The 13,219-nt window shown below is 41.2% G+C and overlaps 2 protein-coding genes across 6 annotated transcripts in view; one reads left to right on the top strand and one right to left on the bottom strand.

The window, feature by feature from the left end:
- Positions 1-6,921, top strand: part of SH3D19 (SH3 domain containing 19) — a 198,770-nt gene extending 191,849 nt beyond the window's left edge. For all 4 annotated transcript variants that reach the window (XM_025385229.1, XM_025385228.1, XM_025385230.1 and 1 more), the window contains one exon: positions 5,000-6,921. In XM_025385229.1, the coding sequence (XP_025241014.1) occupies positions 5,000-5,116 (117 nt within the window). In that variant the 3' untranslated portion in view covers positions 5,117-6,921. The remainder of the gene's footprint in view (positions 1-4,999) is intronic.
- Positions 1-13,219, bottom strand: part of LOC112624546 (40S ribosomal protein S3a) — a 35,873-nt gene that overhangs the window by 7,719 nt on the left and 14,935 nt on the right. The window lies entirely within an intron of this gene.

The raw sequence follows: 13,219 nt of genomic DNA, 5'->3' as shown, positions 1-13,219 counted from the left end.
TTTTTTTTTTTTTTTTTTTTTTGAGACAGAGTCTTGCTCTGTCACCTAGGCTGGAGTGCAGTGGCGCAATCTCGGCTCACTGCAAGCTCCGTCTCCCGGGTTCATGCCATTCTCCTGCCTCAGCCTCCTGAGTAGCTGGGACTACAGGCGCCCGCCACCACGCCTGGCTAATTTTTTTGTATTTTCAGTAGAGACAGGGTCTCACCGTGTTAGCCAGGATGGTCTCGATCTCCTGACCTCGTGATCTACCCGCCTCGGCCTCCCAAAGTGCTGGGATTACAGGCGTGAGCCACTGTGCCTGGCCAAAAGTAGATATTTTCATGATTCTATTTCCCTAATCCACAACTGGACCATGGTCAGAGGAAAGTACTTTGGGAACAGTGCTAGAAGAAGGAGGGTGGTTTTAGTAGTCACTGCTGTAAAAATAGCCTGTGTCAGACAGTGGTACATTCTCTAGCATTGAAGATATTCAGTCAGAGACAAGGATGCTGTAGAAAGAATTAACATATCAAGGAATGATTGGACAAGATGTGGTTTAAAACAGTAGACAGCCAAACAGGGTTTTCACTTGCCTACAACAAGAAGAGAAAAAGGCCGAGCACAGTGGCTCACACCTCTAATCCCAACACTTTTGGGAAGCCAAAGCAGGAGGATCACTTGAGGCCAGGAGTTTAAGACCAGCCTGAATGGCCGGACACAGTGGCTCATGCCTATAATCCCAGCACTTTGGGAGGCCGAGGCGGGCAGATCACAAGGTCAGGAGATCGACACCATCCTGGCTAACACAGTGAAACCCCGTCCCTACTAAAAATACAAAAAAAAAATTAGCCAGGCGTGGTGGCAGGCGCATGTAGTCCCAGCTACTCGGGAGGCTGAGGCAGGAGAATGGCGTAAGTAAACCCAGGAGGTAGAGCTTGGAGTGAGCCGAGATCGCGCCACTGCACTCCAGCCTGGGTGACGACAGAGCGAGACTCCGTCTCAAAAAATAAAAAATAAAAAGACCAGCCTGGTCAACATAGCAAGACCCTATCTCAACAAAGAAAAAGAGAAAAACAAGGCAATACCAGAATCAGGTATGTGCAGCCTTTGTTGGGGTAAGTGGGGGGATACCTTGACTGAAATATGTCAGCATAAGGTTGCTAGCTTCCTATTTTGTGATGGAGTTTTACTTTATTCTGAATAATAAAATGTTATTGCATCTTTTTGTATTAAATGTCATTTCTGTTATAATATATTGTTAGCAAATAATAGATATTTTTCTTTCTTTCTTTTTTTTTTTTTTTTTTAGATGGAGTCTTGCTCTGTCACCCAGGCTGGATTGCAGTGGCACGATCTCAGTCTGCCTCCTGGGTTCAAGTGATTCTTCTGCCTCAGCCTCCCAAGTAGCTGGGACTAAAGATGTGCGCCACCACACCTGACTAATTTTTGTATTTTTAGCAGAGATGGCATTTCACCGTATTGGCCAGGCTGGTCTCAAACTCCTGACCTCGTGATCTGCCTGCCTCGGCCTCCCAAAGTGCTGGGATTACAGGCATGAGCAACCATGCGCGGCCTCTCTTTCTTTCTTTCTTTCCTTTCGTTCCTTTCTTTCTTTCTTCTTCCTTTTTTTTTTTTTTTTTTTGGTTTTGTTTTGTTTTGTTTTGTTTTGTTTCTGAGACAGGCTCTCACTCTGTTGCCCAGGCTGAAGTGCAGTGGTGCAATCTCAGCTCACTGTGCAGCCTCTGCTTCCTGGGCTCAAGCGATTGTCCAGCCTCAGCTTCCTGAGTAGCTGGGACTACAGGTGCAAGCCACCAATGCCTGGCTAATTTTTCGTATATTTTGTAGAGACTGGGTCTCGCCCAGGCTGGTCTCAAACTCCTGAGCTCAAAGTGATCCACCCGCCCCAGCCTCCCCAAAAGCTGGGATTACAGGCATAAGCCTCCACACCCAGCCATAAATGATAGGTATTTCTTATGCTGTAGCTATGCAAAATTAAAAATTCGTAACCTTCTATCAGTTCCCTTTTTTTCCTTTAATGTCTTGATCTTTAAAATAAAATTTAAAAAAAAAAGAAGAAGAAAGAAAACGGTTGCCTTAGTCCTTGAGAGTCAGTGGCTCGAAATGTATTCCTTTTATCTTTACATAAACTTACTGCAAGTGAAAATCTGAATTCAAATTTCTTGGATGTTATTTTGGTCTTCATTTAAACTATGTCAATATAAATAACAGAATGCACAGTATCTTCCAGAAAACAGGTTATCTTCATTTCATTTTACAAATGGTTGTCCATAAAATAGTTCTAGAATTGTTGTTGTTGTTGTTATTGTTATTAAGGGATTCTGCACTGCTTTCAGTTTTATTAAATATCCACAAAATGTTAATAGATGAAACTGATTTTTTTTTTTTTAGAGAAGGAATCTTGCTCTGCTGCCTAGGCTGGAATACAGTCAGAGGTGCGATCTCAGCTCACTGCAACCTCTGCCTCCTGGATTCTAGCAATTCTCCTGCCTCGGCCTCCTGAGTAGCTGGGACTACAGGCATGTGCCACCATGCCCAGCTAATTTTTTGTATTTTAGTAGAGACGGGGTTTCACTGTGTTGCTGGGCTGGTCTCAAACTCCTGAGCTCAGGCAATCCATCTGCCTCGGCCTCCCAAAGTGCCAGGATTACAGGTGTGAGCCACTGTGCCCAGCCAAAACTCATTTTTAAAAATAGTCCTAGCCTGAGCTTGCAGTGAGCTGAGATCCGGCCACTGCACCCCAGCCTGGGCGACAGAGCAAGACTCTGTCTCAAAAAAAAAAAAAAAAGAAAAAAAAAAAAATAGTCCTAGCCTGGCTGGGCACAGTGGCTCACGCCTATAATCCCAGTACTTTGGGAGGCCAAGGCAGGTGAATCACCTGAGGTCGGGAGTTCAAGACCAGCCTGTCCAACATGAAGAAACCCCGTCTCTACTAAAAAATACAAAATTAGCCGGGCGTGGTGGCTCACGCCTGTAGTCCCAGCTACTCGGGAGGCTGAGGCAGGAGAATTGCTTGAACCTGGGAGGCGGAGGTTACAGAGAGCCAAGATCGCACCATTGCACTCCAGCCTGGGCAACAAGAGCAAAACTTCGTCTCAAAAAAAAAAAACAAATAGTCCTAGCCCTAGGAAACTGACATGGTATGTAGGTTTGGACCAGACCTAAAAAAATAGCTTCAGTTAACTATTAAATTATAATTTAGGAACCAGAAGGAACTTATTTATAACAAAAACTTTGAATTGCCAGAAGTTTTACAGATTTTAGCAGAGCAAATTAATAACATCTGATAGCATGTTTCCTTTCCGTTTTCCATAAAGAAAACCCTTAAATCAAGTCACTTTTTTTCCCAGAGGGTAATATACTAAGGCTACAAATAAATCCAGTTAGCCTGATAAAGGTGTTCTTAACAGTAGCCAGAGTCATCTTGGACTATTGTAGCATCTTAAACACAGATTCTAAGAAATGTTTAGAAACCATAAAGAACAAAATAATTATGTCTTCATCTGCTGAAGGAATTCTAATTTGCACATGAATAAGACACACAGCCCCTTTGACTAACCTGATGAAGATAAATCAGTGTCCTGAGTCAAGGTGAAGCTCTTTAAGATGGGAAAAAATGCAAATTCGATATTGGGGCCATGGCAAGAGAATCGCTTGAACCCGGGAGGTGGAGGTTGCAGTGAGCCGAGATCGTGCCACTGCACTCCAGCCTGGGCCACAGAGCGAGACTTTGTCTCAAAAAAAAAAAAAAAAAAAGATACTGGGGCCGTAGGAGGAATGTGATAAACCAAATGGCAGAGGAGAAATGCCATTATGTGCAAGAATAAATGTAAAGTGCAAAATGCTCTGGGTATTGATAAAAGGCAATTATAGTAAAAGCCTTTCTAAGTAAAAAGGACCATTGTAAAATGTGGCGGCCACATAGTCTAGTGGTTAGGAATACAAGCCCTGGAATTGCACTAGATTTGAATCCTGGTTCTACCACTAACTAGACATGTGACACTGGCAAGTTATAATCTATCTGAGTTTTGGTTTCTTTTTCACTAAAATAAGGAAATCTATAAAAATATATCTCAGCCAGGGGCAGTGGCTCACACCTGTAATCCCAGCACTTTGCGAGGCTAAGGCAGGCGGATCACAAGGTCAGGAGTTTGAGACCAGCCTGGCCAACGTGGTAAAACCCCGTCTGTACTAAAAATACAAAAAATAGCTGGACGTGGTGACGGGCACCTGTAATCCCAACTACTTGGGAGGCTAAGGCAGGAGAATTGTTTGAACCTGGGAGGCGGAAGTTGCAGTGAGCCTAGATTGCGCCACTGCACTCCAGCCTGGGTGACAGAGCAAGACTTTGTCTCAAAAAACAAAACAAAACAAAAAAATCTCTCAAATGAGGATAACACAATACTCATCTCTAGGACTGTGGTGGTGTTTACATAAGTTAGTTCCTGTGAAGTACACAGAATAAGACAAGGCATACAGGAAGCACATGACTCTCTCTCTCATCTCCAAGTCTTTGCCTTTATGACACCTTCAGTGAGGCCCTCCCTTGATGGCCCTAATGAGTTCGCAATCCCATGCTTTCTGTCCTCTTCTGCCAGCTTATTTGCCTTCCCATTGTAGAATGAGGGAATATTAATTGTGCCCAGAAAAGTATCTGACACATAGAGGGTACTCAATAAATAATCGTGTGTGTGTGTGTGGTAACTAGTATTATTTGTTCAAGAGGGATTTTAGATTAGGAGTGGTGAATTTGAGAGGCACAAAATATAAGCAGGAAAATCAAAGTGCAGCAAGGGTGGCAATGGCAAAGGAATGAGATTTAAGGAATAGAGGCATACAAGCAAAGGGCATCATTAGGTATAGATCATCTTTGTCATTTAATCTCTCAGCAATCAAGATAAATGAGTTATACAGAGATTATTCATGCTGCCCTAGGTAGGCCACTATTTACTATGCTTATTCTCAACAGAAACCAATAATTCTAACTCCTTTTGTCTTACAGGCTGGAGATATAATAACAGAGCTGGAATCTGTAGATGATGACTGGATGAGTGGAGAACTAATGGGAAAATCTGGAATATTTCCCAAAAACTACATACAGTTTCTACAGATGAGCTAGAGGAGAAGCTTGACTGTGTTCCTTGGCACAAGAACTCACTTGAACTATCACCTTGACTATCAGATATGTTTTTGCACTATTTTTTTTAACTGAAAAAGAAATATCTAAGCCGTACGTGGTACACTAGAATTTTCTGAAAGCAGAAAACGTCTAGATTTTGTAGATAGTTTTCATTACAATAGAAACATGCACATGGAAACCCATGAGCTAGGGTTCTACCGAGGAAAAATCTAGTGGGATTAGCAAGGCGAAGGGAAAGCATCTGGTGGCATGCATGGCAGCATGGGAGGCTCACACGCAGAAGCTGCACGTGGACGTCTGTTTTAATCAGCACAAGTGAATTAACCATGCTTCTTCATTTTTTTTACTTTAGTTTAAAAAGAGAACATTTAATATTCTACATGCTGTAACTATCAGGACATGGTTAGCAATCTAAATTTCATTTTTGATATTCAAATTAATTCTTACAGCTTGAGCATATCAACCTTATTACCAGAGCAAATCCTTCCTTCAGGTGGGAGTTTACCGACTAGTTGGAGCGTTTGTAAGCACATGGTGAAATCGGCCCCTGCCCACCAAAACAATCCTTATGTTACCAAGTGATTCCCATTTGTCTAAGGATTTGAAGGGGGTCTAAATTGGATGTATCTTACTTAGTCTAAAGAACCAAAACCATCCCTGAAATGCCTTGCTAATACAACTAATCCTTCCATATATGTGCCATACTTATTTTTTTCCTCAGTGTATACTTTATGTTAACAGGGTTATTACAAAGCACATTTTCTGAATCTGCAATCATTCCTTTGACAATTACTGGACCCAAAGGAAAATTCATTTTCTTTGCATTATTTCAGTAATATATAAAAACTGTGTCTTGTTATGGTAGTACATTATGAATCACATATAAAATCTTAGAATACAGAACAACTGTTAAGATGGAAAACAGTGCCAAACCTCCACAGCTCATTTCTTTGTGATATAATCAGAATGAAAAATAAGAGGACAGAAGACTGGTAATTTTTTGTTTTATTTTTTCCCTAGCTCATCCCTGCACAATTATTAGAGTAAATGAAAAACCATTTTCCTGCTTTCCATTGTTATAAATTCTAAGCTTAAGACAAAAGTGGTTCTTTACATGACTGAATCAATTACAGTTTATGGACTAGGGCCAAATAGGTTGAAGACAATCTTCCAAACAGATCAATGGAATAGAATTTCATTGGAAATGTGAAACATTTTCCCAACGATGTTCATGACCTTCTTCTGTTTTTGAGAAGAGTTTCATATGCTGGACCACATTTTAGCTTTTATTGTTTTTTTTCCCCATTGTCCAAAAAGTTAGGCAACCAATGACCACACTTTTACATGAATACCACCTGGAGTTCGGCAAAGAAGGTAACATTTACTTGGTGTTTGACTAAAGTTGTCTCCCCATTCTGTGGTTACATTTTATTTTGGACTATGGGGACTTCTAATACGTTTTGGTAAAGAAGAGAGTATAAAGAAAATTCTTGTCAAATTTCACTCAAAAGTAATTTCATGAGAAATCAATTATATAAAGCATTATCCAAATTAAATTATCATTTGCAGCAAACTGTACAACAGCAGGAAGGATATGGACTGGAACATGAGGTGTATATCTTTGCCTTTATAATTTTAACATCTTATATTGAAGATTCTGAAAACCTATCCTTATTAGAGGAAAATCTCCATCTTAAATTTTGGCCTTCTGTCAGCAGAATGATAAGTGCAATAGTTGTAAATCTACTTGACACTGTAATAAACTGAACTGAACTTTCAAAGTCCCTTTCTCATACTAGACTGAGTTTTTTGAGAATGGAGGTGGTAGAGGTGGCGCATATATATATATATATATATGTTTTTTGGGGGTTTTTTTTGTTTTTGTTTTTTGTTTTGTTTTTTTTAGACAGGGTTTCATGTTTCATTCCCTTTGACCAGGCTGGAGTGCAATGCAATCTTGGCTCACTGCAACCTCTGCCTCCTGGACTGAAGTGATTATCCTGCCACAGCCTCCTGAGTAGCTGGGACTACAGGCACACATCAGCGTGCCCAGCTAATTTTTGTTTTTTTTTTTTTTTTTCTTTTTGTAGAGACAGGGTTTCACCATGTTGCCCAGGCTGGTTTCAAACTCCTGGGCTCAAGCAATCTGCCTGCCTCAGCCTCCCAAAGTGCTGGTATTACTGCACCTGGCCTGTGGTATCTTATTTATCTTTGTATCTCTAGTCTTTTGCACCATTCAGGCTCAATAAAGGTTGGTTGGTGGGTTGGGTAGGTTGGTTGGTTGGAGTGGATGGATGCACGGATGGATGGATGGATGCATGGATGGATGGATGGATGGATGGATGGATGGATGGATGGATGCATGGATGGATGGATGGATGACTTTCACATACAGCGATATCATCTTGGATTCACTCAATATCTTTCCACTTAAATTTTTGACATAAATCTATACTGAAACAAAATTCACAGTTTTATGTCATTTCACTCTCATATTCCATTTTGTGCTTGCCACTCATTACCCACCCAACTGACAGGAAGCAAAAAGCTAATATATGGGCTCTCATAGGTACTTTCTTATTCTGCATATTGATTGAATTCAAGGCAAGACTGACCATGTTTAAGGAGAAACATAATTTTTATACTCAGTGAATTTTATGGGCGAGAAATAGGAATGCATTCTGTTTCCTTTCAGGAATTTTAGGTTAAAATCTAAACCTCCTCAAACTAGAATCTCTTAATCCTTTTTCTTTGATAAGTTAAACCTAGAGAAGCCTTTCCTAGCAAGCAGACTCAGGTGAAAAAAAACCTAGAGAAGCCATTTAATATATTATTCTTATCCTTTGGACACTAAAAGCATTTTTCTTTAAAAGATGCTCTTGTTTACATGGCTGGAAGGGTAATGGAATATATCTGTCATTGTGCTCATAGAAATCACAGGTCTTGAATTCAGTCTGTAATATTCAAAATGAAAGAAAGTGTGCTTATCAGAATTCATTAGTAGAACTGGCATTTGAAAAAAAATCATTTTTCTATAGGGTTGTAAATCAGTACTCCTAACAATCATTGCTTAGTTTTTACTCAGTTTCTTAAGCTTACCTAAATACACCTAGAGAAAATAATGATGACTATATGGACTAATTATAAGGTAATATGTTCACTTTGGTATAATCATTAATGGTTTATTTCTTTTAATTAATGTAAAATGCACATGAGCCATATGATTCATGATTCAATGTCATTTTGAATGCCATTGAATGAATTCTTCATAGTGAATTTTTTTTTTTTTTTTCCAAGACAGGGTCTCACTTTGTTGCCCAGGTTGGAGTGCAATGGCATGATCTCGGCTCACTGCAGCCTTAGACTCCTGGCCTCAAGTGTTCCTCCCACCTCAGCCTCCCAAGTAACTGGGACTATAGGCATGTGCCACCATGTCTGGCTTTTTGTTTTTCATTTTATTTTATTTTATTTTATTTTTTGAGATGGAGTCTTGCTCTGTTGCCCAGGCTGGAGTGCAGTGACACGATCTGGGCTCACTGCGACCTCTGCCTCTCAGGTTCAAGTGATTCTTCTGCCTCAGCCTCCTGAATAGCTAGGATTACAGGCATGCATCACCGTGCCCGGCTAATTTTTTTGTACTTTTAGTAGAGACCGGGTTTCATCATGTTGGCCAGACTGATCTTGAACTCCTGACCTCAAGTGACCATCCGCCTCGGCCTCCCAAAGTGCTGGGATTACAGGTGTGAGACATCGCATCCAGCCTAATTTTTTATTTTTTGTAAAGATGGAGTTTCACCATGTTGCCCAGGCTGGTGTTGAACTCCTGGGCTCAAGCAGTCTTCTCGCCTCGGCCTCTCAAAGTGCTGGGTTTGCAGGCGTGAGCCACCTTGCCCAGCCAACTGAATTTTTTTCAGAACTAACGTGAAGTCATTTTCTAACTTGTGCCTTTTTACTTCACTGTAATTATAGGAGGAAAAAAATAGAAAGCCTGACTCAGAACAACACCACCATCTAGGGGCCTCTCTCTTAATTGCGAGCTCATCCTGTTACACCACAGAAGAGAGCCCTTGGAGACCAGAGCTCAACTTGCAGAGGTTAAATCATTTGCCTAAGGTCACAGTTACTTGCAGAGCCTAAAGTAAAACCTGTCTCTGCGGATTTCCAATCGAGTTCTTTTTCCATTTATTATGGCAACGTGATACATTTCTCTTTAGCAGTTAAACAAGAAGAATTGATCTGTTTCATTGGCCTGTAATGGTTGCAGCCTCTAATACTTAATGATTAGAAAGAATTACACAGTATGTATTAAAGCCTTGAAGTTTTATCCTTCAGGAAGAAAAGTCCTGTCAGCTTCTTGGTTTTATGTGGACAATTTATATTGATGTCACCTAGAAACTGAAACATGAATGGATCCACTAATGGGGATTCCTTTTTCTCTTTAATAGAAAATATTCAAATATTTAGAACATCAGATCTTGTACAGCTGTATTTTGTAGAGCTGTACCCTTGGTAATAGTAGAGCAATCATAAATCTAGATTTTCATTAAAATATAACACAAAATACTGTATAAGTATATTGGAGTCTAATAGATTAACCAAAGCACTGTTAAGCTAACAGATTTATATTTCAGAGTCTGAGACATATTCTGATTTTTTAAAGGAATTCTAATTATGTGTATACCACGGATTGTTTATCTTCAAGTACTGTAAATTAGGCAATAATTGAATATTTTTTAGGAGAAGTAATGTTTTACATTCATAATTCTGGCAGGAATATTACCTACTGGTTGTCTGTCTGTGTTTCACAAAAATTAACTGACAATACCAAAATATTGGCCTCTGGCCGAGCGCTATGACTCACACACCTGTAATCCCAGCACTTTGGGAGGCCAAGGCGGGTGGATCACCTGAGGTCAGGAGTTCAAGACCAGCCTGACCAACATGGGAAACCCTGTCTCTCCTAAAAATACAAAAATTAGCCAGGCTATGGTGACACGGGCCTGTAATCCCAGCTACTGGGGAGACTGAGGCAGGAGAATTGCGTGAACCTGGGAAGTGGAAGTTGCAGTGAGCTGAGATTACACCACTGTACTGCAGCCTGGGCGACAGAGACACTGTCTCAAAAAAAAAAAAAGTGTGTTTGTGTATACATATATGTAGGTATGTGTATATTTATATATGTATGCATGTGTATATGTATATATACATGTATACACATGTGTTTATATATACATGTACATATACGTGTGTATATATACATACACATATGCACATACATATGTATATACATATACGTATACACAAATGTGTATACACATACACATATATACATATATATACATATACATATCAAAAAATAATACGTATCAAAAAAATAATAGGGCTAGGATGGATGTTATACACTTCGAGGAATTGACACCTGCAATAATTTTTCTACCTTGACTTCTTTTTTTTTTTTTTTTTTCCCCCTGAGGCGGAGTTTCACCCTTGCTGCCCAGGCTGGAGTCCAGTGGTGTGATCTTGGCTCACTGCAGCCTCTATCCCCAGGTTCCAGCAACTCTTGTGCCTCAGCCTCTGGAGTAGCTGGGATTAGAGGTGCCTGCCACCATGCCCAGCTAATTTTTTGTATCTGTATTTTTATTTTTGAGATGGAGTTTCGCTCTTGTCAACCCAGGCTGGATTGCAATGGTGTGATCTCGGCTCACTGCAACCTCTGCCTCCTGGGTTCAAGCAATTCTCCTGCCTCAGCCTCCCAAGTAGCTGGGATTACAGGTGCCCACCACCATGCCCAGCTAATTTTTATAATTTTAGTAGAGACAGGATTTCACCATGTTGGTCAGGCTGATCTCAAACTCATGACCTCAGGTGATCCACCCACCTTGGCCTCCCAAACTGCTGGAATTAAAGGCATGAGCCACCGTGCCCAGCCAATTTTTTGTATTTTTAGTAGAGATGGGGTTTCGCCATGTTGGCCAGGCTGTTCTCGATCTCCTGGCCTCAGGTGATCCACCTACCTCACCATCCAAAAGTGCTGGGATTACAGGTGTGAGCCACCGCACCCGGCCCCGCCTTGACTTCTTAAATGATCTTAGCAAATGGCAACCCATTACCCTTCATAGCTGTCACAGTTGCATTGCCTATCACAGCATTACGTCAGAGAATTAATGACTCATTAAATTGGTATGACTGGATATTTAAAGATATTAAAGATTCTTACTGAAATTTGGAGTTGTGTTAATAGGATTGTGGTTACATTTCTTTTTAAATCATTTTAGAGATACATGATGAAATATTTACTTTTAATATGTTCAGTTTGCTTCAAATAATTGGGGAGGAGAAATTGACAGGAACTGTGCAGTGTTAGCCATTTTACCCAACTTGTAAGCTAAAAAGTTAGTCTGTCATGGTTTCATGGATGTTAACAGAAGACATAAGACTTCTGGGCCAGGAACAAAAGACTTTATCACTCACAGCAAAAGTGAGAACCAGAGTTTCATGTTCTTATGTGTCAGTTTCCTATACCGCCCCCCCCCATCCCGAGGAGGTGATGCAAAGGGCCCATTATGCAGTGAGTTGTGTGACAGGAGAGGAACACTGAGATTTACTACTTTTATAGCAAGTGGAAGCACGCTTGCTTTTTTCCTGGGGGAGACATTACCTCATCCTTCAAGGTTGCTCACAAGGGTGCAAAAACAGCCCTGAGAAGTGGCCAGGGTAAAGAACAGTCAAGGGATTGTATTCTTGGCACACTCAGCAAGAATGTGCAGACACACTTGGGGTCTACAGTACATTGCCTCTGTCACTATTCACTCCTCAGCCTGACACATTCTTGGCCAAACTTAAATTTTTACACAAGCGTGCTTCTCTGATAACCAACCACTTCGATTAATCTAACCAATAGAAGCCAGAACCAAATCCACTCAATTTGTCTCATATGACGTTTAATTAAGTCTATTATCAAGACTCAAAGCAGCAGATGAAGCCAACCTGCAGTATTGATCTCAGTCTTCCTCTCCAGAGTCCCAGACAGCTCACTGTGAATAAATCTCAGGGAGTACCAGTCTGATTTTAGGCAGCCATGAGGTATTCTAGGGCCAGGGTATTTTATTAAGACCTGCACGGAGAGTTTAAACTGGTCTGTTAATCTCTGGTGTCATGGCAATAATTAGACAATCAATGGGCCAGAAAGTGACCCCTGTCCTTAATGGGGAGACATCTCATGACCCATTTTTCCCCTACATACAAAAATATAACCCCAAAGGACACAAGCCACTTTGGTTCAGGACTCGTTGCTAAACCTGATTTGTATCATCACATTGGTTAAGTCACAGGGGCAGTGTCACCAAATAGCCATATACGGTATTACCCACGACCACTCAGGCATGGAAAGCATATGATCAGTCAGATTGAATCAAGGTTGTGTTGGTCCTGATGTCTGTATACATTCCAATTTGGGTGCTGTTGATGATATCAGGCACAGCAGAACAGCGCAGGACTGACCATGTCCACAGAGATTTTCTGTTTTCATAGCACATTTCTTAGTGGTCTGGACAAACCCAGCAGCAGGGCAGACTGTTAGCTGCAGCTGCCACTTGATTCAGGTAGTGGTTTTGAATCAAGGGCAGTGGTTCCAGCTGGGGGCAGTTTTGCCCCCCCCCCCCCAGGGGACATTTGGCAATGTCTGAGCCATTTTTATTTGTCACAACTAGAGGGAAGGTGCTACTGGCATCTAATGGGTACAGGCCAGTGTAACTGCTAAACAACGAATTACCCGGCCTAAGATATTAATAGTGCCAAGGTTGAGAAACTGACCTAGGGAACAAATTGCATTAATGATTCCCCTTCCAGCTAGGCATGGTGGTTCACACCTGTAATCCCAGCACTCTGGGAGGCCAAGGCAGGAGGATCCCTTGAGCCAGGAGTTTTAAGACCAGCCTGGGAAATACAGTGAATGCAAAAATAAATACAAAAAATAAAAAATTAGCCAGGCGTAGTGGCATGTGCCAGTAGTCCCAGCTACTTAGGAGGCTGAGGTGGGAGGGTCACTTGAGCCCGGGAGGTCAAGGCTGCAGTGAGCTGTGA

This window comes from Theropithecus gelada, chromosome 5 (genome assembly GCF_003255815.1).
Source record: "Theropithecus gelada isolate Dixy chromosome 5, Tgel_1.0, whole genome shotgun sequence".
In the NCBI taxonomy this organism is placed as follows: Eukaryota; Metazoa; Chordata; class Mammalia; order Primates; family Cercopithecidae; genus Theropithecus; species Theropithecus gelada.
This window is presented reverse-complemented; position numbering and strand designations above follow the sequence as displayed.